This window comes from Channa argus, chromosome 20 (genome assembly GCF_033026475.1).
Source record: "Channa argus isolate prfri chromosome 20, Channa argus male v1.0, whole genome shotgun sequence".
In the NCBI taxonomy this organism is placed as follows: domain Eukaryota; kingdom Metazoa; phylum Chordata; class Actinopteri; order Anabantiformes; family Channidae; genus Channa; species Channa argus.
In genome coordinates this window covers 14,683,377-14,709,282 of record NC_090216.1, presented here as the reverse complement: position 1 = coordinate 14,709,282, position 25,906 = coordinate 14,683,377, and the positions used below count along the sequence as shown (strand labels likewise).

The window sequence follows — 25,906 nt, the reverse complement described above, 5'->3', positions numbered from 1 at the left end:
TTTTGAAATTTCAGAAATTGTCAAATAATATATTTTTTTAACATAATATTTAAAACTCATTGAACGATAGCAAATATTCATCAGAAATGAAAGTTAATTTCTAAATAATTTTATCAAGGGAGATGCAAACTTGGTCTGTCCCCTTTTGTCTGTATTGACAAAATGTATTGATTTGTATAGATGAAGTTTACACCTTAAACCCAAGACATGGGTCTATGAGATGAACGCAAAAATCATTTATTTATTTATTTATTTATTTTGGGGACTGCACTTTTCCTGCTTTATTCACTCTCGCTGCTCTCGTGGTATTGGATGTGTAGCAGACAAAAGTTTTTTGGATGTTAATGTTTACATAGCCTAACTAAGGTTTCGTTTCTATATATCTTTTGTTGTCAGTTGAAGGCAAGAAACCTCATGACAAATGAAACAAAAAACTGTACTGAAAATAGACATTGGATGCAACAGTAAGACCGCACAAAAAAGTTTAACTTGACAGACTGAAAAAAAGATTTGCGTTACAGCCAGCAGCATTAATAGTTTCCCCTTTTGGTCATTTCACATCCTTTTAACTCTTTAGCACATAGTGTCAGCGTTTACAAAAAGATGAACTAACCCAGTAAAGCGTCTGGCATGGGACTGCATGTGTACGCTGATTGTCCATCTGCAAATGTCTCAGAAACTGACCCACTCACAGTTGGACTCCAGTATTACACCTTTATAATCTCGGAGTTAACACTCTCCTCTGTAAATCAAGTGTTTTATTTGACAGACTGTTAAATCATAATGCAACTGCCAAACTTGAGAAGATCTCTTCCCCCTTGCAGCTGCAACTTCCTCATTTCCTACCTTCGGTGAGATGCGACTCAACAGCACACCCCTGAAACAAGAACAAAAACTGACACCATAAACACACCACAACATCAAACGCAGATGAAGTAACAGCATCATCCCTTGATAAACAGACATAATCGCGACTCTGAGTGGACGTTTTACCAACAGGATACCAGGTAGTAAAGCTGGTTGGGCTCCACTGCCAGCATGCTCCGGCAGTCTTTGAGCATCCTGAAGCAGTTCGGCTCTGCGATAAAGTAAGTGCTATAGGACGATATGTCTTCTCTTAGCTTTTTAAAAATCTTTCACACTCATTTATACAGTGAATTCAATTCTGTTGAACCGTAAAAGCTGAATGCTTTGGTGTAAGAGAACGTGTTGGCTCGTGACTCACAGTCTTTGTGTAAAGAAGTGTTAAGAAGTCTAGATAGTAAAACCCCTCAAGGATTATTTCATTTTCTTAAGTTCATAAGTTTTTACTGGCTTTGATAAGTCATGTGAGGGCCCCTGCTACAGTTTACTTAACTTATTCACTGTTGTTCTGCTTTGAGGAAATGTTAAATTCTGCTTTGGTTTCCATGTTCTCATTTTCACCATTGCAAACATAATGTTGAGACGTGTGTAAGGCTGGAATGCTACAGTTGCTTGTTCCTCTTGAAAGTGACAAACACTGGGGCTTTGAGGTTAACACCAGCCAGAGAGACTCAGCATATTGGGGTCGGATAAACCGACCCAATGTTGTGATACATGGTGAGAACACATTGAATAAGACTTGTATTCTTAAAGACTTGGCATCACACTTTCACTGAAATTTCATCCAAGTTTCTTTAACTGTTTTGTCTCCTGATAATCACAAACCATAATCTGCACCATCGAAGCTCATCTTGCTCTGCATGACATCTGCAAAAGTGAGTGGTTGACCAAGTAATATGTAGGCCCTGCCTGGTTTTCCTGGCACACGCCTGCATGCAGCAGGACTCTTAGGTTTTTAGTGTGTGTGTGTGTGTGTGTGTGTGTGTGTGTGTGTGTGTGCGCGCATAGACAATGCTAACTTTGCCTCTGATGCGCTGGTTTAATAATAAACCTACACAGCATGCATCTGCAGCCGAGCAGCATGGGCTCTGAATGCCACGGTAGCACTTCACCTAGTTCTACTTTTGTTTCGAAAGTGTGACCTTTGAAGACAAACACTCCTATAAAAAAAACAAATTGCTCATGCATTTACATGCACTGTGCAGCATGCACGAAAAGAAGATTGTTTTGCTGTTGCCCTTTTGTGTAGAAGTAAAGTACTCCTGAATCATCTGCTCTTTACATGAGGGCTAGGTAACAATGACTCAGAACAGGTTGATTGATGCAAAACACCACCACAGACAGATGGATTTTCACACTATGTGTATAAAATGTTTTTTCCCGCCTCAAAGGAAAAAGTTGAAATGAAAGTCAGAGATAAAAAAGGAACTGTGTTATGGTTAAAACACATTGGGGATTTCTCCTCTTTGTATTTTGTGTCTTAAACATCAGATGTTATGTTTAATGGAGGAAATAAGCTACACCTTGGAGGTGCTGAAGCTCATCTGACCTCTTTGCAAACTGGGTTGGGTTTCCTTTTGTGTGTGTGTGTGTGTGTGTGTGTGTGTGTTTGTGTGTGGCACAAGCTTAAAGTTCTGTTCTCAAAGCTGCAGTGAAGATTATTGATGTCAATCCCACATTTATAGTTATTTGTACTGATAGAGGAAGGGTTTGGTGTTTCCTTTCGCAGAGCCGGTACTAAACGAAACCACAGCAGCCGTCCACACGTTTAAGCTTTAGGTTGTTATTGTTATATTTGCTGATCATTTGAGTGTCCCACCTAATGATGAATATATATAGATATATTATATAGGTGGTCATTTTCACTAGTTTTTTTGCCATTTTATAGATTAACTGAGAAAACAATCATGAGATCATAATGAAATAATAGCATTAGGGTTGAAACTTGAAACTGTAAATTAGAACGAAATTGTATTTGATTATTAAAGTAGCGAACTAACTAATTTATGCTTACAAGTTTTTATATCCCCCACCTCTACAATAACTCATTTACATATGCAGGTCACAAGATGCTACTGACCTTCTGCACGAGGACCTGGTTATGGTAAGAACAAAGACAATTAGGTTTTATACCAATAGTTTATATTGTATATTGTAATATGGTTTTGTTTTAACTGTAGTCTGTTATAGTATTTTATTGTTCCACAGGGTTTAGAAGCTACAACCTAAACAGTTATTCCTGTTTTACATAATGGTGACTGATGCTTTTTTTTCACTAACATGCCACTTCCTGGAATAACACTTATCTTTGGACAATATTAAAACAAAACAAACACGTATAATTATTCAAAGCTCTTTGGCAGAGTTTCATGAAACACAAGGGACTCGACTGTCTGTGTGTCTGTGCCTGAATGCAGGTGGAGCAGCGAGTGGAACCGGCCAAGAAGGCGGCCCAGGTCCTTCACAAGAAGCTGCAGGGCTGCTTGCAAAGTCAGCTGGGCCTGGATGCTGAGAAGCGAATGGTGCTCATGCTGCTACTGTACCTCTTCACTCCGTGTCTGAAAAGATTGGGCTATTTACTCAAAGGGGTTTGTCTCTCTCTGTGCAGAAAAAGCTTCCTTTGATGCTGCTGTCCATCAGCATGGCAGAAAGCCTGAAAGACTTCGATGCAGAGTCCTCTATCAGGTGACGGGTTTGATCCTCAGTTGTCCACCCTCCCTCCCCTCCATGCTTTGCACTTGAACTCTTGATCAACTGCTGTCATCTGAAAACCTCATTGCTGTAATATGAATGTTTTCAGGTTTTCAGTTCTGGATGAAAAAGAAAGAGGACCCTACGCTCTGTGCACAGCTTGTGGCCAGAACCATGTGAAAGTTTTTAGGACAATTATAGAGGCTTTGATAGTGTAGTCGTTTGATTTCATTCTCTATTAATGATATCAGCTGGTTTTTAGTGATATCAGTTTAATACTTAGTTCTTATTGCAAGTTCTGACATCTAAACCATCTGTGTGTGGCAGGAGGGTGCTGGAGATGTGCTGTTTCATGGAGAAGATGTTGGCCACCATGTTGGCAGACTTTGAGATGAAAGTGGAGAAGGAAGTTCTGGAGCCACTCAACAAGCTCAGTGAGGTGAAAATGACTCATATACAGTTGTGTTGGAAAATATTCAGAATCTGAAACCTTGCACGCATTTTACTTCATTGTAAATTAATTTTATAATGGAAACAACATCTCAGGACCCTTCATCTATCAGACCCTCTGACAGTTTGTGATTTTCAATTAGTCTGTAACATTTTTAAAATTAGGTTTGTGTGTTATTATGTGTTGATTAATGGGCAAATTGTGATTTTTTTTGTTTGTCCACTTTTAAATAATTTACAATGCAGTGAAATGTGAGAAATTAAGAGGTGTGAATTCCTTTCAAAGCGACTGTACATAATACTGCCAATCGCTGTGGTTTGTATGAAGCAGATGGTGTGTGCAGGCACGTTTTACCACAGCTTACTGTGTCTGAGAACACACAGAATACTCGTTACACAAGAGGGACTTATGAATTGAGATATGTTTGATGTAGATTGGTTTTAAGAAGAGATATGAGTGTGATAACATGGAACTTAATGTTGTGTTCCTTAAAAAACACTGATCTGACCTATACTCTGGATTGCAAAATCCTTTTAACATGATTCTTCATTTTTCAATAATTTGTTATCTTTTTAATTCTTAAAGTATACACACACACACACCTATATTTTACATGCACATGAGTACTAATGTTTTTTTGTCCATCCAAATTATATGTTAACATTGTGTACTGTCTGAATTAATACAGGTAAAGAGACATAAAATGGATATATTACAAAATAGCTGAACCGACCAGAAATAGTCTTCACCAAGACTTATTTTAACCTTCTGTTTTTCCTATTAGGATGATTTACCCGAGATTCTACGGAATAAGAAGCAATTTGCAAAGCTCACTACTGACTGGAACAATGCAAGAATGAGGTAAGTTACACAGTCTCAGTCCCTGGTTCACCTCACGAAGTAGTCAGTCACTATTACACCTTTTTACGACTTGTGCTCTCTCTGGCTCCCTGTGTGTGTGTGTGTGTGGACAGGAGCCAGACTAGCACTGGTCCCCAGGCAAAGCAGGATGGTCTTAGGGAAGATGTGGAAGAAGCGTGGAGGAAGTTGGAGAGCATCAAGGTATCAGCGTTTCCTCCTCCAGGGCTGCAGCAAGACTATTACTAATGTTGTATTGACCACTGACTTCTACTCATTTTTGTCTTTGTAGGACCAGTACTCTGCAGATCTGTATCACTTTGCTACAAAAGAAGATGACTACGCCAACTACTTCATTCGTGTGAGTTGCAGCTGTGTAGTTTAGTTTTTATCCTTTCAATTACTTGCAACTAAAATTTAATGGAAGACATCACAGACACTATGCACTATGAGCTGTAGTCTAATCACAGACTGCATCACCTCTCTTGTTTGAACATCTACAGCTTCTTGAGCTTCAGGCAGAATACCACAAAAACTCTCATGAGTTCCTGGAAAAAAACATCAGTGAGCTCAAAGAGAATCACAACCAAAAAGGTGACATTGGTTTGTATCAGTTTGTCCTCTTATTTGCTTCACTGTGCTTGAAAGATGAATCAACATCTCTGTTCTTATTTCCTCTGATCCAGGTGGGCCAGCACCAAGCCTTTCAAATCAGAAGGTCTACAGGGAGCCTTTGCTCTCCCATCTCTCTCAAAGCAACAGAGAAATCGCTGCACCCATCCAGGAGTGCATTCACATGCTGCTGAGGACAGGCATGAGAGAGGAGGTGAGTCCGATGGGAAGTGGATGCTGATTTCACGATGATGATTACCTGATTACATTCTGCTAAGCAGTATTCGTCCTGTTTACTTTATATCTGCTCAGAGCTCCTGCGACATTTATTTGCAGTTCTTTTTCATTCTAGTGTTTATTTTGATTTAGTTTCGTTCTCAGGTACAGAGGATATTGGTGATTTTCTTCCCTTAAAATGCGATATTGTGTTATTTTTAGCTGTAGAAGTGTTTATGATCTTGAAGTTAAATATATAAACACTAGTTAAAGGTTTACACATCAGTTCATGCTTGAAATGTATAAAATATTATTGTTACACTTGCAAAGAACCAAATCCTGTTTCCTGTGTGAAAATCAGATGTACAGGCTAATCTCAGTGGGCTTAAATGGCTTCAGGTAGGAAGGTACTGCTGATTTGACCACTATGTAGACAAAAGTCGGAGCTTTGAACCTGATGTGGACACCTACTGGAAACCAGTGACGTGTGTCCTTATTGGCTGATCACAAATGAGATATGCTGCTGCATTTCGGATCAGATGGAGGGCTCTGATTGTGCTGGCAGCCCCTGTCAGCAGGGCACTAGTGGTTGAGGCACGATATAACCAGGAGCTGATTTGCATATTCAGAATGGTAGGGTCTGATCTTTCTGATGCTGTAGAGAGCAAATCTACTGCCTGAAAGATGGAGGAGATGTGGTCAGTAAAGTACAGTTAGTCGTCAATGATGACCCCCAGATTTCTGCTAGAGTTTGTGGGGACCATCACTGAAGAACCTCGGTTGATGCTGATGCTGTGTTGTATGGAAGATCTGGCTAAGAAGATTAGAACTTCTGTCTTAGAGGGACTGAGTTGGAGATATTGCTCTGTATTCCAGCAGAGCTGTCCAAGAAACAGCAATAAATGCCTGAAGAGACAGAGGAGTTATGTAACGGGAGAGGCAGGAAGACCTATGTGTCATCTGCATAGCAACAGTAAACACAACATACAGCTGACAAAAATGATTAGTTTTGCTACTTATCTGACAAATTGAATTAAATGCTGGAGTAGAAATGACTCTGGTGCTGATGGGTAAAATGCTGTTCATCACTTTACAAACCCAACATGTTTAAAAACAAATTTCACCCATAAAAGTCAGGGGGGGTGAGAATTCCCTTAAAGGGTCTCTTAGCCACGAGAAGGTTCCTGGAGTTATTAGTAAGAAAACACACCTTGTATTTGCATTCACCCATGACTGAAACCCACCGGACTTATGAAACTGACTTGAACTCGACATGGTCGTGACTGCAGAGCCACTGCCATCCATCTCTCCAACTTAATCACTCTTACTCTCCACCTCTGTCGTCCCCCCACCCTCTCCTCATCTGTGCCTCTTAGGGTCTGTTTCGTCTGGCAGCGGCAGCCTCAGTGGTGAAGAGGCTGAAGACATGTTTGGATCAAGGAGTGGTTGACCACAGCGAGTTCAGCATGGACCCTCATGCTGTGGCTGGTAAGACTGTGTCTGCCGTGAACATTCTTACTCGTCTGGTCAGCCAGATATATACAGTAGACCCAGTTCCTCCTAAGTCTATTTGAAGCACAGCCTCTGTTGCAGCTTCTAGTAACTTAAAATACATCACTTCCACTCAAGTTTGAGCAAACAGAAAGGGATTCATAATACGATACAGCATGTGCTTAGTAAATATATTGAATTATAGAAAATGAACTGTCATTCAGTGATACTGACATTTATCTGCTTTAACAGGAGCTTTGAAGAGTTACCTACGAGAACTTCCTGAACCTCTAATGACCTTTGAGCTCTACAGTGACTGGTTTAAAGCAGCAGGGTGTGTATATTAGCTCCACTCTGAATAGGTCTTATTTTTTACTGTGATTGTGTTTCTTGAGTTTAACTTCTCTCATCACAGGGAAAAAGACTTGACAGAGAAGCTGGACCAGTTCAGAGCACTACTGAAGAAACTGCCCCCTGAAAACTACAACAACCTCAGGTGTGTACTCATTTTTTACATATCAAATCACATAATCAAATGTGTCTTTCCACTTCAGCAGAACACAGCTTAAGACTTGCTAAAACTTTAGATTAAAACAGTTTTACAGTGTTGTGAACATTGTTCTCAGAAAAATGAAGAGTTACATTAAAACATCAAAATTTAAATCTAAAATACAATTTCAAAATAATAAAAAGCTCTGTAATTCGGTGGAGGGAATTATCACTCCCTTCTGTTGCGTAAAATGTATATTACAACAAAGAGGGTGGAAACCATGATCCTAAGTACTTGAGGTAAACTTAATTTGATGTGGGAACAATGCTTTTCATTGCTATAAAACTAAGAATATATCACTATCTTATGATAGCATTTTGGTTTGCTGACAGCATTTGTTCAAACCCCCACTGTTTCTAAATATGACTTGCTGACTTTTCACTTGTCATCATTAATGTCTATAATTAGTAATTTTACATTATGCACTGTAGAGAATCATGGGCGTTTCTTCATGCATTGGACACCATACTTCTCAAAACATCTAAAACCTGTGGAATCCTGGTTCCCGTGTCTCCTTTCTATCATTCCTTTAATCCATGCTTGCTTTGTGTTTCTTTCTCTTTCTCCCTGTCAGGTACCTGGTCCAGTTCTTGTCTCTCTTGTCTGAGCAGCAGGCTGTAAACAAAATGACACCCAGTAACATTGCTATAGTCCTGGGGCCCAACCTGCTCTGGCCACGAGCTGAAGGGTACATAAATAACACCTCCGTTTTTCTATGTATTCCACTGGTGTATTATTATCACACTCCATTCCATTACATGACATTTCAAAAACCATAGCATTCTGTCCATAGATAAAAGACGAGCTGTGATAAGCTTTGTATGCAGTGAGCATTGTTGTTTGATCCTTATATGAATTGCAGGAAGAGTGGGTTTGGTGGCAGAAATAGTCTCAGTGGTTAAACCTCAACCGCTTTTGCTAGCTCAGTACACCATTCTTAGCAAGTGTAATTTTTATTTAAACAGCACCATGGTTAAATATATATTTAATATATATATGTCTTTCTGCCTTTTTAGGGAAGCTGCTCTGTTTGACATGGCTTCAGCTTCTTCAGTCCAGGTGGTCACCGTCATTGAGCCTCTTATTCAGTACAGTTCCAGCCTCTTCCCTGAAGGTATTAGTTATGATGGCATAACTCTCACTAAGGGGATCTTTTGGGGGGCAAAAGTTAGCTGTGGGTGCCTTTGTTTCTCTCAGTGCATTGTGTATGAAATAGTTAGTGACTAGTACGTTGATTAGGCAAAAATCTATTTAGGATTTTGCACCAAATGATCACGAGATAAACTGAAATAACATCAAGCTTTTCTCAAAAAAAAAAAGAAAGTAATTAAGTTCATTTATATTTTTTGCAAATATGTTTAGTTTACGTGATGGTGTATTTGAAACCTGTATGAGGGTTTAAGGGCTTGTGTTTCAGTCACAATTAGTTAGCAGTTTTACAGGCTTCAATGTTATTATTATCAGTGCCTGACCAACACTATTGTTTAAATGTAATGCTGTCAACTTCATACATTTGCTGTTTTTGTCTTATTTTTTCTTGGTCAGCTCTATCCTTTGAGGTCCCAGATCTGCTCGAGCTCCCAGATGTGACTATGCCTTCTCCTGTCCTCCAGTCTCTGGAGAAGGAGAAACTGAGCAGAACAGTCTCCTCCTCATCCACAGCCTCCTCTTGCTTCTCGTTTCACCAACCTTTATCGAAGACAGGCAGGTACTGCTCTGCCATACTGCATTCACCGTGTAGTTTCCAGTCATTATTGTGGTGATAGAACACCGCCATGTGGCAACTGTTTGGACCTCAAACTTGAATCTTTATCTATTTCTATCCATCAGCACAGCTTCCCAGGACAGTGGTGGCTTCCTCTTGGTGAAATCTGGCTCTGTGAGTCGCACCGGCACATCCACCTGGGGAGGCCCTGCTTCTGAGACAGCGCCATCAACACACCCAACTTCCAGCGGTTTGCCCTCCCTCAATTCCAGCCCAACTCTACTGTCTAACACTTTCTGCAGCTCAATACTAAGTGAGCCTCCAGTCCCACCTCCTAGAGCAACAGGACCATCAGGAAACCCAGGTCAGATCTGGAATCTCATACAGAAGCAGAGCTTGGATCAAGGCCAGCTGGAGCCCATTTTGGAAGCACCTCCAGACTCTCCCAAAGCATCATTGAAGATCACCTCACCAAATAAACGTGAGTCCAAATCCTGTGAGGCCAGTGGCTGTCTAAAGAGACATTTAGACAAACCATTTGTGAAAAGGAATCTTTTGAGATACTCTGTTTTTCAGTGCCATGCAAAAGTATTTATAGCCCTTGAAATTTCCACATTTTGAAACGTAACAACCAAAAACATAAATTTTTTTTTATTGGGATTTTATTTGATAGACCAACACAAAGTGGTACATAATTATAAAGTGGAACGAAAATTATAAATGATATGCATTTGTATTCAGCCCCCTTTACTCTGATACCACTAACTAAAATCCATTGGAAAAAATTATCTTCACAACTCACCTAATTAGTAAACAGAGTCCTCCTGGGTGTAATTTAATCTCCGTATAAATACACCTGTTCTGTGAAGCCCCTCAGAGGTTTGTTAGAGAACATTAGTGAGCAAACAGCATCATGAAGTCCAAGGAACACACCAGACCGGACAGGGAGAAAGTTGTGGAGAAGTTTAAAGCCAAGCTAGTTTAAAGCCTTATCCCAAGCTTTGAACATCTCATGGAAGACTGTGCAATCCATTATCCCAAAATGGAAATGATGTGGGACAAATGCAAACCTACCAAGACATGGCCGTCCACCTAAACTGACAGGCCGGGCAAGGAGAGCATTAACCAGAGAAGGAGCCAAGAGGCCCATGGTAACTCTGGGGGAGCTGCAGAGATCTACAGCTCAGGTGGGACAATCTGTCCACGGGACAACTATTAGATTCACCTGGTCAGATTCAGTTTCACCTTACAATGGGACGACCATAAACATACAGCCAGAGCTGTATGGAATACAGCTACAATGGAATGGTTTAGATTAAAGCATATTCGTGTGTCACAATGACCCAGTCAAAGTCCAGACCTGAATCCAATTCAGAATCTGTGGCAAGACTTGAAAATTACTGTTCACAGATGCTCTCCATCAAATCCAACCACTTTCTATGATAAATGGTCTGCACTTATATAGCGCTGTTTAACCTGTTGGCACTCAAAGCGCTTTATACTGCTTCTCATTCACACTCACAATCACACACACACTCAGACATCGATGGGGGAGCAGCTATGCAGCTGGCCAACGCTCACCGGGACCAACTAAGTTGGGGTTCAGTGTCTTGCTCAAGGACACTTCGACATGTGACCGGAGGAGCCGGGGATCGAACTAACAACTGCGAGATTGGTGGACAACCGCTCTACCTTCCTGCACCACAGTCTATCACATAAAATCCCAATAAAATACATTTACATTTGTAGCTGTAACGTGTCAAAATGTGGACAGTTTCAAGGGGTATGAATACTATTGCAAGGCACTGTATGTAACAATTCTGTTTCAAAATCTGATAACACAGAAAGAAAAACGTGTTAACACTTTAGTTGGTGGCTTTCACACTAGCATGGGTCACTCCAGATATGTAGCAGCAAACTGTCATTAAGTTAAGAAAGAAATGTCAAACGTGAGGCAGATAAAGATGAAATTCCCTGACATTTAGTGCTGTGTACAGGACAAGCCCCCAAAACACTGCATTCTAATTTGCCATGATGAATCAGCTTGATGTGTCACATAGTAGTCTAGTCACCATAATCATGTCTCTCAGAGGCTTCTGTTAAACTTTTGCAGTAAGCCAGGCCAACATGATGCAATAATGTTATTATATCTGAGCTGAGTCACTGTACATAAAAGTTGTCACAGGTTGAGTAGTTTTTTTAAGATCAACAAATTCCCCTGTAAGAGTTCCCCTTTAAGTTGTCCAAAACTTCTTCTTTCACGGCTGTTTTAGAACTAAGGGCACAGGCAGGTCACCTTTTTCATACTATATGTCACTCTTTTGAGTTCTTCCGTCCTTTTCTTCATAAGCCAAAGCGCTTGCTTGAAAATAAATCTACCACTCGCATTGTAACAACCAGGAAGTACACATGAAACAGGAAGACTCACACCACTGACTAAAATATCAGCCTTTAGAGTCGTGCATCATTTCCCACATTGTTGCCTCAGAGTCGGTAGCTGAAATACTTTTCCTAATATGTCTTCACATCGTGACAAGTCTGCACTATTTGTTTCTTTGACTGACATGTTGACACTGGCAACTCAATGACTTTACCCTCAAAGATCTATTGCAATAATTTGTAACACACACCACAAATCACTCCGTATCCCACATCCAACAACTATGATTTGTCCTTGACAATTATTTTTTCCAGCTAATAGTATTTAAATGTCACACTTTTTGGCAGCAAATGGTCAGACCTCAATGACCCTTGAATGCTGCAAACCGGTAATCTAAACATTGATAACTATCTAGAAAAGGAAATCAAGGAAAAACCCACATCCACACTGACAAAATCATATCGGCGAAAAACTACACTGCATTTTATTATAGCACTGACTCTTTTGAGCAGGTGGAGAACATGCAAGTTCCACTGAGCACATTATTATTAAAACATTTTCACTCAAAAGGATGAAGATACGTTGGTATTATATGTCACTATTTATTTGAACTAAATTAGATTTAGGTGTGAGGGACTTGTAAAAGCTGCTACTGTGACAAGTCTGAGATCATGATGATAGGTTAAGTTAATGCAAACATGTAAAGAATAGTAACAAACTAAAGCTAAACGGAGTAAGCAGAAAAAAATTACATTAGTTTCTTTTCATTTGTGAGAAAAATATTATTTCTTTGTTTAATATCGTTGCTTTGAATAAAACAACACTACAACACAGTCCTTTAAAGCTACAACATGTAACTTAGCTTGAATCGGTTTAAGAAATATGCTCTAACTTATCATGATGTGTGATGTTGAAATCTCTTGTGACTAAGACTCACTGAATAGCACTGACAGTGCTCAAAAAGCAGCTGTATTATCTGATCTGTCCGGGGGATGTTTTTAGTGGTCACCGAGCACAAACAAGCTAATCAAGGTTGCATGCTGACACACATTACAGATGATTTCAGGCAATTCATTGAGGCTTCTTAGTGTCTGTATGGGGACTGTTCAAAATAGAATTAATTTGGATAATGTTCTCTTCTAAGTGGAGTCCTTTCTTTATTTTCATGCAGCAAAAAGATTCCCGCACAAAACCGAGCCCATGTCCGTTCAGTACTCCAAACCAAGACCTCCAGGACCGTCCAACCTCCCGGGCCCTCCTCCTCCCCCTACCACAGCCCCAGCGACCGCGGACATTAGGACCCAGCCAACACCAGCACCCCGAGCTCAGACAACCAGTATCAAAAAGCCTCCGCCAAGAAAACCGGGAGTCAAAGCCCCAAACTGTCCTCCACCACTTCCTCCACCAACACAGGCAAAAGAAGTTTCTTCTGTAGCTCAGTGAGAAAAATCATTTATCTATGGAGCATGTGAATAGTTCTAACTTGGTTGGTTAAGAGTAGCTGTAACACTTTTGTATTTTGTGGGGGAAAAAAAACCTTAGGTTTGCATTGTAATATCATCCATCCATAGTGTGCTGTGCTAAATTGTTATGTTTATATTCTGCAGCTTAGTTTTTGTGGTTACTTTGGTTTACCTGCATTTTTAAAACCAGTATCAATTATTTATTTGTTAGTTACCAATGGCTTGTTTCCCAGAATGTAAAACAGTCAAAGTAATAAATTAATCCATATTACCCACAAGTCTTCAAATATTTTCCATACTTATTCAAAACCATTTACTTATTCATAATTAATTAGCTTATTCAATAAGTCTTTAATAATCTCAGGGTTTTATTTTTCAGTTATTAAATGAAACTCTACCCAAAGTTTCACAGAGGATGGTGGAAGTGAAGTCACAAAATAAACCTTCACTTTCTTAACAATTTGGGTGGAATATTACTTAAAACTGACCTAAGATGTTGAGCAATAACACATATATGTAAATAAAAGCCTATTCAACCAAATTAAAAACATCTTTATTGTCAATGTATATCATCATAGTATACTGACTGCAGCATATGGATGTGAATTGCACTATGTACTGCAGGTGTTCATGCTGTAAGTACATATTTATAGGAGGTCAGTTGATATCTTCAGTTGTATAAAAGAACATATAAATGACAATTCTTTCATAAAAAACAATAGTTGTACTTATAAAGGTGCACAGAGTATTTATATAAAACGTCTGCAGCATAAAATGAAGTATTATATAGTATGTCAGGCTCTAGTTGCAACTAGCAAGTACTAGTATTCACTTGTCATATTCCCTCAGTCCATATGCAGTTGGCTGCAAAATTGCATTCTCTTATTTTGAAATATCAACAATCTAAAACAAAGATTTTTTGATAATATTTAATACACATTCCGCTAGTACAATTTTTATTTTATTAGAAATTAAGTTATTTTTTATTAGTTTATTAAGGGAAATGCTAGTTTTTACACGGTGTAACTTTTTAATTTTACTTACTTCTGATGATGAAAGGACCAGCTGCATATGACTATAAGTATTATACTCATATAAAATGTTCTTAATTTGACCTTTTCAAAATAAGAGGATGCAAACGTTTGCACTCAACATTAGTTTAGTAACTGAGATGTTTGTATTTCTCTGGTTTATCTTTCTCAAACAAGGCTGATCCTGAGATTGCAGATCTCTCATGAATTCTCTTCCCTTTCTTCCTCTGGTAGTGTATTCCTGAGTGACATGTTTACGAGTGACTGTAGTGATGCAAAAGGTTGGAGCAGTTGTTTCTAAGCTCCACTTGTAAGGAGGTGTGTAAAGTATAAAGTAGAATAATGGGTTTAATGTACGTTGAGTAATGTTGGTGCTTCATTCATGACTTTTGCGCTCTGTTCTAAAGTTCTCCGGTACCTCCTCCCCTCCCACGTCTCTTTTCTCTTTCTGTCTGTACTAAGCTTGGAAACATACAGCATCAAATCTTTCAGTCCTTTTAGATACATTCAGCAACAGGTTTGCATTAAAACTGTACATCTTTGAAATGAAATTGTGTAAAAGCAAAGGATCCATTATAAACAATTCCGGACTCACGTTGCAGTTTTCTTGGTCATCCTGTTAACAGAGCCATACATGTAAAGTGATTGAACTGATTGGAAATACAGAGAAGTCAAACATCAGATGAAGACTGTTTTCAGTTTAGAGTGAATAATCTCCGATTTGCTTAGATCAGACTTTGATTTCATCTTCGTCATCCATGTAGTTGTAGGACATTTTCTTTGGTTGACTGATGACCATCATCTCTGAGTGTGCAGTCTCCATCCTGCTCTGTCCCTTTAAGACGCTGGTGCCATAGTGGCGTGAAAGCACATCTGTAGCGCTCTGGAACCGCTCGCTCTCCATCGCCATCCCCAACCTCACTCGTTCCGGTGACCCCATCACCACATCGGGCGCTTTAACAGAAAACCCGATTCCGTTGACCTCCGTCATGCTGCCCTCTTCTTCGTCCCATTGCGGGCTCTTCCTGCTCCCACAATCCTCCCTTAGCAGGGAATCCACGTATGAGATGGTAGCTGAGTCCATCTCTGATCCCTCAGCGGTCAGCCCACACGCTGACCCCACCTCTTCTCCCTCCCAGGCATGGCTGTGCTCCTCCGGGTGACCGTCAATAAGACTGAATACCTCACTCATGAGGGAGGGGCCTAGGTCAAATGTGAAGGTGTCCAGGGAGGCGAGGGAGTTGGAGTAGGCACTAGTTGTGGTTTTGGGCTCAGAGGTAAGAATGGAGGTGGAGTAAGTGGATGGGATGGTATCATTTGCGTCAGTCAGAGAGCCTCTGTGGATGTTAGGGGAGCAGGAAATAGGGAGGGAGATGGAGGGCTGCTGACGTTCAGAGTGGGAGAGACGAGGCAGTGTGACAAAACCAGACTCCAGACCTGAGGAGCAGACACAGACATCAGTACCTTAAATCCAACTTGTGTGTGTTCTGTTGAATAAGTTTTTAAATAACAAGTGTGACATCTTGGGAAATCCTAATATTACACCATTCTCAGATGTCTCAGGTAAATATAAAACTACAGACAGCTATCAGCTTGGCATGAACAGCCAGCCTGGTTTTATCTTAAAATAACAAAACTGTTTTTTACATATGAGTTTAATGGAACGAAAGCAATAGGATTTATTTCCTAACCTCACAATTTTTTTAATAGAAATCTGTGCATGTATAGAGATAAATCCCAGCAAGATGTATTTCAATTACATACATTTAGTACTTTAATAAATAGTTACCATAGCTTAAAGCTTATGATAAGAGAAATTACTAGAGTAGGTTTTAGCGAAACCTGACCTGACAAGTGAACGCAAACTCACAATTCAAATGAATCAGTGAGTCCAGGTAAACATTAAAAACACATCTCTGCTTGGACCAGAATTGGATAAAAGTCAAAAATTTCTATTTGGAGTTTTTAAATGTATTTCCAGATGTACTTTTTTATTAAGTAAATATGACTTTAATGAATATAATGACAATATGAAACTCTTTGTAGACCTTAGCACACAGTTCCAACAGAGGGCGGTGTGATCCCATCTGAGAACATCCCCCCCCCCCCCCCCCCCCCCCGATGATGACCAGCCAGCAAGAAAGAAAAAGAAAAAAAGAAAAACAGAAAATAGGCCTGAAAAAGTGCTGAGCTGTTCCATTCTATGAACAGTGAATCATCTGGACGATGCTGCCAGATCACTTAACAAGTCACACACTAACACCGCTCTGCCTTCATGACCCAAATGGGTGAATTACCACAGCTCCTCTAAATGCCTACTGGAAAAGGTCAAGAGTCTGGAGGTTTTTCATTCCAACTAAATAAAACAACACACATCTGATGACTTCTGCACTGTCTTTAACTAGTGAGTAAGAAAGACGTAATCAGAGAGACCAGCTTCTGGAGGATTTGGTGGGATGAAAGCTGCAGACTCTCCCATCCATGAATCATAAAACATAATAACTGGGATTTAAAAAAAGCTTTAATTATTACAACAAAGTAAGCAATGAATTATGTTCTCTTTGTTGAATATATATTTTAAAATAACACTAGTTACCTCACCCAAAATGTAATTGTATTTACATCACAACTCATTATCTGTTTGCTGGATATGAGTCTAGAGCATGGTTAGCTTAGCTTAGCTTAGCTTAGTGCAAACTGAGGGTAGCAGGGGCAAACGGCAGTGGAGTTGACCTACCAGCCCAAGATTTAAGAGGTTATAACAGAGACACTCATTCCAGGCCCTCGACAGCTGAAGCCCCGCTGCTGATTACCTGGATCAGGTGTGTTCAGTCAATCAACAGTGAGTGGTTGAGCAATAGTTAGAAAACAAGCAGAACGGTGGCTCTTGAGGAACTTGAATGAGTTCTGCTGTGTTAGAACCTGTTTAGTTAAATCCATCTAAAACTGTAAATTCACAAATGCCAAACTGTCTGCTGTTTGTGTGAATAGTAAGGAAACGTAAAAAAAAGTCCCACGAGTTCATTTTCTTTGATTTTGTGTTTATATTCTCTCACCCCTTCATGCACACACACACAAACACACACACACACACACACACACGTCCGCTTGGGGGAGGTCAGATGTAATGAGACATGAGCATGGTGTTAATACGGGTCATCAGACGGCTTGTTGTCAGCTCTGTCTGCATCTGTGCGCGTTATGAGTGTGAGTGCTGCTGATTTGGACCCATGGAGGTTTATTAAAAACATGGGGCAAATCTGTCTCCGAGTCACTGGGTAGAACTCATGGATGGATTTCCCCGCAGCTCCGCAGATGGTTGCTACTTCTCGGCAGTTTCCTGTTACCACTAATTAACTCATTTGACCTTTGCACATGTGTTTAACTTTATTTAGCACTGTTGCCATTTAATTTAAAGGGAAACATGTTTCCAGTTTTGGCGCTGTGCTTTGGTTAATCCTTAAATAAGAGGGACATCATGAGAGCAACGTTTGCATGCAAAACATTGTGCATTTTGTTAAAGAGCAAATGCTTCTTTTAGCAATAAGGCAAGAAATAAGAAAGAGAGAAGTGGATCATCCACAATTTGTACACAAACATACGCCTCAACAGAGTAGACACAGGCAACTCCCCCCAATGAATAAGACGGGTGGGACTCACCATAAGAGCTCTTCTTCTCCTCTGGCGTACTATGAGAACTGGGGAAGAGCACTTTGGTGATGGGACTCCCATTAGGCATATCCACGTCCAGCCTGGGGAGGGAGACTGCGTTTTTTATGATAGGAGAAACTGCAGGAGGCGGTGGGGACAGATCCTTTGATCCTCCTGTTGATCGATTGTCAGACCCCCTTCTGATTTGACGCAGCGTCCTAGAGAAGAACGCTCCGATCTTGTTGTCAGGGGAGGAGATAGAATCCGTTTCTCCGTTGTTCCCATTGGCTGACCCACCATGGTTGCTGAGGAAGGAAGTGTCCCCGAACACATCGCCACCACGGCCAACGTGCATGGTGTGGCGGAAGTCTCCCAGCGGAGGGCTGATCATTTCCACCGTTAGGTCGCCTTTAAAGCGACGCTTGCTGTGGGAGTGTGAAACCAGACCTTTCAGGCCTGACAGCTTCTCTTGGATATTCATGCTCAAAATATATTTGGATACTTGAAAATCCTGCAAGAATGTCTCGAATTGCCTGTAATCCCACTGAATCACATAAACTGTAGCACAAAGTAAAATTTCTTCTTTTAGAATTGTGCATAAAACACTGACAGTACAGCAATCTAGAGTATGGGCCTAGAAAATAGCTTTCAAAGGTTATTCCAGGATTTTGAAACCGTGTAATTTCTGAAAAGTTGATCTCCAGCTGTACAGCACCAAATAGTTCACTCGAATATTATCTCTGTTTATTATGTGCAGGCAAACCTCTGTCCCACTCTTTGTAGCTTGATGTTATGCATGGCTGGCAGAGTTAAACAGACAGAAATTGAGGAGAACACTATGCAGTTGTGTTCCTGGAGGCACCCGGGCCAGTTGGAGTGTGGTCAGGTCGGCTGGCTTGCTTTAGGCTTTGTCGACATCAGCTCAGAAATAGGTCCAGCTGCAAATGGTTCTGCGGTTGCACCATGGAACCATCTATCAAGAGCAAAAACAGGAAAAAAGGTCTATCTTTAAAATGCAGACCGGGATGTATTTGATTTTGAGACATGTTAAAAGAAATACATGACATTTCCCAGTTTTTTTTGTGGATTTCGGTTAGAGACCAATCTGCTTTCTTTGCATATGCAGCAGTGAAGCCATTTTACTGTCTTTTGGACAGATCTGTCCTTCTGCAGGATTTTAGGATTCCGCGTTCCAAATATCCACTGGTCTGGAACCATCTAAATTTAGACCACAGATACTTTTGTTTGTGCAACAAACCAAAGTCTGCTTCTTATCCATGAAATGGGTGGGCTTTCAGGGAATTCCTGCATCCATTTTGTCCTGCTTTGTCTAGCATGAAGGTTACACAAAGTTCATTCTACTTTACACTGAAAACACCGAAAACACTTATAACACGTCTAAAGCGGAGCGGCAGGACTCATTCAGCAGAATCAGATTTGTTTATAGACAGGGAAGGCACACTCAGCGAGCTAGGAAGAGATAACGGATAATTCCTGATAAGAAAATCTGAGATTTGGCGGCGCTACAGAAGTATGCCAACATACTAATTATGCAGCAATCATTGATATTTTCTGTTTTGTTAGAGGGTGCGAACTTCACTTGAAAAACTTAAAACCTTAAAAGCAGATCTCTTTAAATCAACAGGAGCACAGCTCTCCTGCATCTCTGCACATAAAGAAAACAATTTAACAAATCTTTGATATTGGGTTGTATTAGAGACTTGAATAACAGCCTTATAATATCTTCTGTAAAGTCTATAATAAAGGCAGTCAAAACATTTTGCCATGTGACGTTCTCTGCCAGCAGAGTAATGGATATGCCATTTTTATATTTTTAATAGCAAACGGCAGCCCTGGACCTCCAGTTCTCCTCTGGTTCTCTTTAAGCGTTTCACGGCAGCAGCAAAATGCCTCCCACACATGCACGGCCCCGTCTGGCTTCATTAATGGCCTGCACTGATTCACGAGATGGGGATTGCGTCAGGTCCAAAACAGCCCTTTTAATTTGCTGCTGACCGCAGTCCCCAGGCCCTCGGCTCCAGTTCCCCTAGCTGGCGCTTTAAGTGGGGCATCTGGGAGTGGAGAGGGAGGAAACCCAGCACATACCAGCACTGAGCAGAGCCATATCCAGGCTCACAAAGGGACGGTGTGATGTAGAATCTGAGACACTATGAGTCTGCAGTGATCTTGGGTGCGTTCCCATGAACTCCACTGAGGGGACAGGCAGTCTGTCTGATTAAGACAACTCTCCACTGACGGCAGTCCGTGACACAAAGGGACCTATGCTCCGTCCTCATTGTCCAATAAGACAAGGTGTTTGTCTCGTTATATTTAAGTTAATGAGAATAACCTCCGTGTAATAAATGACTGTATTATAGGAATAAACATGGAGCCATTAATTACTCTGTCTGTGTGCTTACAGAAAGCTCTGGTGCTTTGTCTCTGCCTGTAATCCTGTTAAAGACCTTCAACCACAGCTCAGAGGGGGTCACTCACTGCAGCTCTTCTTATGTATTTGGACCCTCCAGGCAAAGCTCATTTTCTGTGCACAAGTGCTCCTATCAAATGTACGCTCTTTTCCTCGTCTCTGGTCTTTCTTTGCACTTGGCATCAGATAAAATGACCTAAGAAGCATCACCACAAGGATGACAAAACAAGGGGAAACAAAAATCCCAGAGGCAGCCTGCCTGTCTAAGTCTTGGACACTGGAAAAGCATAGGGGACCTCTCAACAGGGGGACCTCACATGTACCGTGGATTATCTTCTAATCCTTCCTCTCCTCCATTATCCCAGGCAGGATGCCTCTTTCCGGGTGAGGCGTGAGTACTACAACCCTGGCTGGCTGGTCCACTGGTTTGGATTCCTGTCGGAGAGGAAATAAAATTTTAAAAAATGGAGGATGAGAAGTGACAAAAAGAAGCAGGACATGAAGATTAATTTTAACAAATCGCAGTGAAAGGCGAGGATGGAAGAACTGAAGCGAAAGATGCTGGGAAATGAGAGTAGGAGAAAGGTTCATCTGAAGAAGAGAAGAGAGTCTTCTAACGTTTTATATTTGACAAAGTTTTGGCAAAATATCATCTGTGTCTTCACAGTGACAACTGTGAGACAACGGTGTGAAAACTGTTTAAAAGAAAACGTTGCAATGAGATTTCAGGAGCCTAAACTCAAAATGAGAATCTCTTTTCAGCGGTCAGTTTGTGAGCATTTTGCACTTAAACTTTACGTTGAGTTCAGGATGCTTCAGTTTTAAGTGGCTTTCTTTGGGGAGAAAACAAAATTCGGGGGATTTCAGTGCATTTGTACATCACAGACAGGCTCAGTAAACTCTTTCCAAGTCACTATGCACAGTATTTGCTTGAGGTGGCTTTGCTGGATATAAACCAGAGTAACCACAGTCTAATAGGAGCCGTGTGTGTGTGTGTGTGTGTCTGTGTGTGTGTGCGTGTGTGTGTGCGTGCATGTGTGTATGAACACATTCCTAAACAGAGCATCAGTCAGTGGATTCCTCTCGATTATGACCATCAGACATCTTTCTTCTAAACCTCAGTGCAGATTGAAACCACGTTTGAGTCAGAATCTCAATTTTTTTCTCGTTCATTCTCTCTTCTCTTCTTCGCACACTTTTTCTTTCTCTTTCTGCTTCTCTCGATTCTTTCCGTCTCATTTATCTTCCATTCTTTCCTTCCAATATTTATTTTCTTCCCTTTATTTGTCTCTCCTTCTTTTGTCTCCCTTCCATAGCTTTACACACTTGTACTTGGGCCACACACACACACACACACACACACACACACAAACAAACACATAATCTCTACTTTTGATGACTTAAACTCAGAACTATTTCCTCTGCTATAGGCAGGAGTAAAATTAGCATTGGACTTTGTGTTTCGCCACAGCTCTTGCCCTCCCTTCTCTCTGCCTCTCTTCACGTGTCCTTCTCTTACTAACCCCTGTTAACCAGGTGAACAAACACACAAGGCCGCGTTTTTAGGCTCGCCCTTTGAATTTCAATTACTTTCCTATTTTCACCATCCACGCTCCATCTGAATCCAAGCAAAACATAACTACACTTCCTCCTTGGCCAAGACGACATTTTCATGCTTCAACAAATATCCATACTCTCTGAGGCTCTCTGTTTCCTGCATTTACCGATCTGCCAGTTACAGTTTGCCCTTTTTTGTGGACTTTCTCTGTGTTTGCATCTGCTGTGTGCCCCTGCAAGTTCTCATACATTTCTCTTGACACTTGCACATTCCACTAAACAAAACCCTAAATTTATCCATCCAAGTGAGGAAGGTATACAAAAACTCGAACCTGACTGACTCATTGCAATGGCTGTAGATATCAGCCCCTTTCCGCTTTTCACAGACACACTGGTCTTGGCTATAGATGTAGGCTGATCAGTAAAAAAATGATAGCAATGTCAAAAATATGTATTTTTTGACAAATCTAAATTCCCATTTCTAGATTGTGACTTTTTTCAATTTCGTTTTTAGTTAAATGTTGACAACTCTCACTGTCATTTTTAACTTAAACCTAAAGCTTCCTTCAGCTTTAAGCAGATGACGCAAAATGTCCAGGTAACATTTCAATGTGATGGCAAAAAAACAAAAAAAACTGTAAACCTAAAATCTTGTGCACTACATTTTATGTAATATTGTCTTAAATGATGAAGCCTACAGCTGACAAGAGCTGTAAATGTTAATAATTAAGTAACAAATCAATTTTTACACTATTGCTCTTGTGTTTTGCCTTGATTTTGGAAAAAGAGAAACAGTCAACCCCAAGAAGACATCAGGGTGGTTCAGCAAACAGTCAATTCAGTACATTTTATCCTTATATTCACATTATCTGTTTATCTAAAATCATTTAAAAAAGCTTTTTTGTTTTAACTTTCCTTTGGCCAAAAAACTTCCAAAGACTAAAAAGTCTTAAAGTGTAATTGTTAAAGATTGTTTTAATTTATTTTAATTCAGACTTTTTGTATGAAACAAATTACAGAAGTTAGAAAAATGATGGTACGTTTGAGTTTCATAAAGTGTAGATTCAAAGAGAGCAGGCAGACGTGGAGACCATCCAGTGCTGGGAAAACTTTGCAAATTGGACACATTGTGTGAAAAGTTCACATGCTGTCAAATCTTGGACAGCAGCCAGTCAACAAACAAACTTGAACCTATCATGGTGGCTTGGTAACATTTTTCACTAAAAACTGTTTCTGAAAATATCTGAAGCAACTTGCGGAATAGTAATTTTTAAATTATATATTGTATATATAGTAAAGTTTGTCACAAGATTTGGGAGTTGGTAGAGATGCCTTGTTCATTCATGTCTCTCTCCTCATGGCCAAAAGTCACAACATTGACCAACCACTTAGCTGGAAGACCTGCTGTTTATTGACCCGAAAGTGACCAACAGGCCAGTCTCCTACAACTCAGTTTACCTGTTCACTGGAGGTTTAGCATTTGTTATGAGATGAGTGAGTTGTAACCATTTGGTAATGACAGACCAAGATGGAGAAGTTTTCCCAACATTAGCAAATGTGGCCTTAGGAAAAGAAAAAAAAAAACAGGGAAACCCGTGGTGTGAAAACAAATACAGCAGCCAGATTCAGAGTTTGCACCTTAGCAACTGACCCTTTCCTGTTTGATTGCGTCAATGACACCCAAAGGTCACAAACGGTCCCCTCAGAGGAATGTAGAACACAGGTAAAAAAAAAAATAAAAAATGACCACAGGGAATGCCGGTTCTCGTTTGCTTGGAAAAGCACCATGTGATTAGAGTAAATCACATGAGGGGGATGTACAGGAAACACATTACATGCATATGTTAACGCTCTGCTGCCGGCTGAGCTGAGTAGTTACAGGAGGAGAGAGAAGAAGTATCAAAGCATGATATACTGTACGCCTACTCTGGGGAGACTAACCGGGGAATTACAGAGTCAGTTATACATGAAAAGGGTGCACACAGTCACACAGTGAGGAAAAATGGATCCATGGCTGCATGTTGTTTATTGGATTTTCTTTTATCATCACCGAAGCAGGCTGGCATTGCATTGATTACTGCTGAGCTTGTTTGTTTTTTTGGTGGGCTGTAGCACGCTACCGAGCATTTATATCAGTGTTTGTGTGTGTGTGTGTGGTATATCACATGGCGGTTTTCTTCATGTCTGGCTGGCAGGTTGTGGGGGTCAAAAGGCCACTGCCCCCAACTTGTAACCAGTCCACCCATGTGCTGCCTGTTTGTCTCCTGAATTAAAACCTTTCAGGACCACCTACTTCAACTTGCCCGTGTCATGTTCTATTGCATCAGGTTACATTTTTTGGTAATCTAAGTGGTGTGTATGAAAATTGATAGGTCATGTCGTGTAACGGGTGTAATTGCAAGGCAGAGCGATAAAAATCAAAGCACTGCCAGACTTGACTCGTACTAGGGCTGCAGCGGTGAAATAGAAATGATATACTGCTGCTGCTGCTGCTGCTGCTGAATATAAATATGGTGAAGACTGGATTGAATTTCACGCCAGACATCCGAGAAAAGACTCTCATAACACTGCAACAACTTACACAGAGAGCTTATACACACTGACCATTAACACCATGTCTGATACCAACAGTTTTAGTCCACATTTTTACAATACTTTATTCTATTTCCTTATGTGGAACCAAACTTAATATGTTTGCTTTCTTTATCTGCACAGCAGGAGAGTTTCTCCCTTGATCAACTTCAATGTCTGGTGGGGGGGGGGGGGGGGGGGACATTGCTAATAATTAATCACATGATAACATGTAGCTAACAATTAAATCAGCAGGTAATGGAGAAGCTATTTGTGTTATAAAAAGTTATTCCCTCTCTAAGCATTAGTATGTAGGCCACAGTAACAGAGGACACATTCAAAATATCTCAGAAACACTAACATGAGTATAACAGCTGCTACATGTTATACAGCAACTTTATAGAAAGTATCTATTCACATAGATGACGTAGAAATGCACAGATTAAGTTAATATGCATCACTGTACATACTGTCAGCCCATTCAACGCTTTAACATCACTAAGATGAAAAAGAGAAGCGCGTAAATGCCCCGATTAACATTGCGTATTAAGTTGCAGCCTTGTGCGTCTTCGTGAGGAATATTACAGTGAATAATCGTCAGAAATTAATTTAAAAAAACCCACCTCGGGGTGAAAATTAGATCGGTTGACTCCAGGGTATTTATCTTATCCAACAGAAACGAGTTTTAGGTCAGCGTGGTCCGAGTGAGCCGGTGGTGCGGCCGGACTGTCCCGCTGGTGCGCTGGGTGTGTGGAGCGGCGCAGCGCGCAGGGCGAGGAAGGGGCGGGCCGTAGATCGGAGACCATAGAAACCATCAGAGGACTACACGAGGGGCTCCCACACTGCTTCGCGTCTAACACCTCAATCCGATGTCTATCTGCAAAAAGCCAATTGACTTGTCAACACAGTTTGAGGGAATATAAACTAAAATAACGCGCGGCGCGTTTACAGCCAAAAGAGGCGCTGTGTGAAGCCCCTGTTTGACCTGTTTGCTCCCTAGTTGACAGACCAGAGGTCCAGAAGTTATTATTCATGTGGGATTTTTATTTTTATTTTATGAAGTGGTTATGTGTGAAGTTTATCTCTAAACACCATTGAGTGTTATCTGTCCCGAAGTGAACAATCTACAAGAGGGTGTGAAAAATATGACCACTTGTCAAGTGGTAATCATCAAGTTTTATCAGCTGAGTATCTGATGATCTTAAGCTTAAGGAAAACCCAAATTTTTGACACTGTTTCATTGTGACTCAGTTTGGCTTTTTAATGTTACTCAATTAAAGCTTTTAAACTCTGAATGACTCTGACCTCCACTGTCAGGTGGCTTAAACTTCCCTAAATCAAACTGTAACTGTAATTCTACCAGTTGTCTGTTGATTGTAATTTGAGA

At 40.6% G+C, this 25,906-nt stretch overlaps 2 protein-coding genes across 2 annotated transcripts; one reads left to right on the top strand and one right to left on the bottom strand.

The window, feature by feature from the left end:
* The first annotated feature begins 867 nt into the window (after positions 1-867).
* On the top strand, positions 868-13,552 carry sh3bp1 (SH3-domain binding protein 1). The gene is made up of 18 exons (XM_067487577.1): positions 868-1,088; positions 2,926-2,968; positions 3,282-3,386; positions 3,473-3,549; positions 3,883-3,994; positions 4,791-4,867; positions 4,981-5,068; positions 5,157-5,225; positions 5,368-5,458; positions 5,551-5,690; positions 7,069-7,180; positions 7,436-7,517; positions 7,599-7,679; positions 8,308-8,421; positions 8,750-8,847; positions 9,279-9,441; positions 9,564-9,919; positions 12,990-13,552. The coding sequence occupies exons 1-18, from the start codon at positions 1,039-1,041 to the stop codon at positions 13,259-13,261; spliced, it is 2,130 nt and encodes a 709-aa protein (XP_067343678.1). The 5' UTR covers positions 868-1,038; the 3' UTR covers positions 13,262-13,552.
* Positions 13,553-13,818: 266 nt separating this feature from the next.
* Positions 13,819-25,387, bottom strand: cdc42ep1a (CDC42 effector protein (Rho GTPase binding) 1a). The gene is made up of 4 exons (XM_067487578.1): positions 25,143-25,387; positions 20,715-20,826; positions 17,973-18,936; positions 13,819-15,749 (listed from the first exon to the last, which is right to left on the bottom strand). The coding sequence occupies exons 3-4, from the start codon at positions 18,442-18,444 to the stop codon at positions 15,043-15,045; spliced, it is 1,179 nt and encodes a 392-aa protein (XP_067343679.1). The 5' UTR covers positions 18,445-18,936; positions 20,715-20,826; positions 25,143-25,387; the 3' UTR covers positions 13,819-15,042.
* Positions 25,388-25,906: the final 519 nt, after the last annotated feature.

Coding starts and splice junctions, on each gene's coding strand:
- sh3bp1 (XM_067487577.1), top strand. CDS start 1,039: ATGCTCCGGCAGTCTTTGAGCATCCTGAAGCAGTTCGGCTCTGCGATA. Junction 5,691..7,068: donor GGACAGGCATGAGAGAGGAG/GTGAGTCCGATG, acceptor TGTGCCTCTTAG/GGTCTGTTTCGTCTGGCAGC. Junction 9,442..9,563: donor CCTTTATCGAAGACAGGCAG/GTACTGCTCTGC, acceptor TCTATCCATCAG/CACAGCTTCCCAGGACAGTG.
- cdc42ep1a (XM_067487578.1), bottom strand. CDS start 18,444: ATGAATATCCAAGAGAAGCTGTCAGGCCTGAAAGGTCTGGTTTCACAC. Junction 15,750..17,972: donor GGAGAAGAAGAGCTCTTATG/GTGAGTCCCACC, acceptor TCTGCTCCTCAG/GTCTGGAGTCTGGTTTTGTC.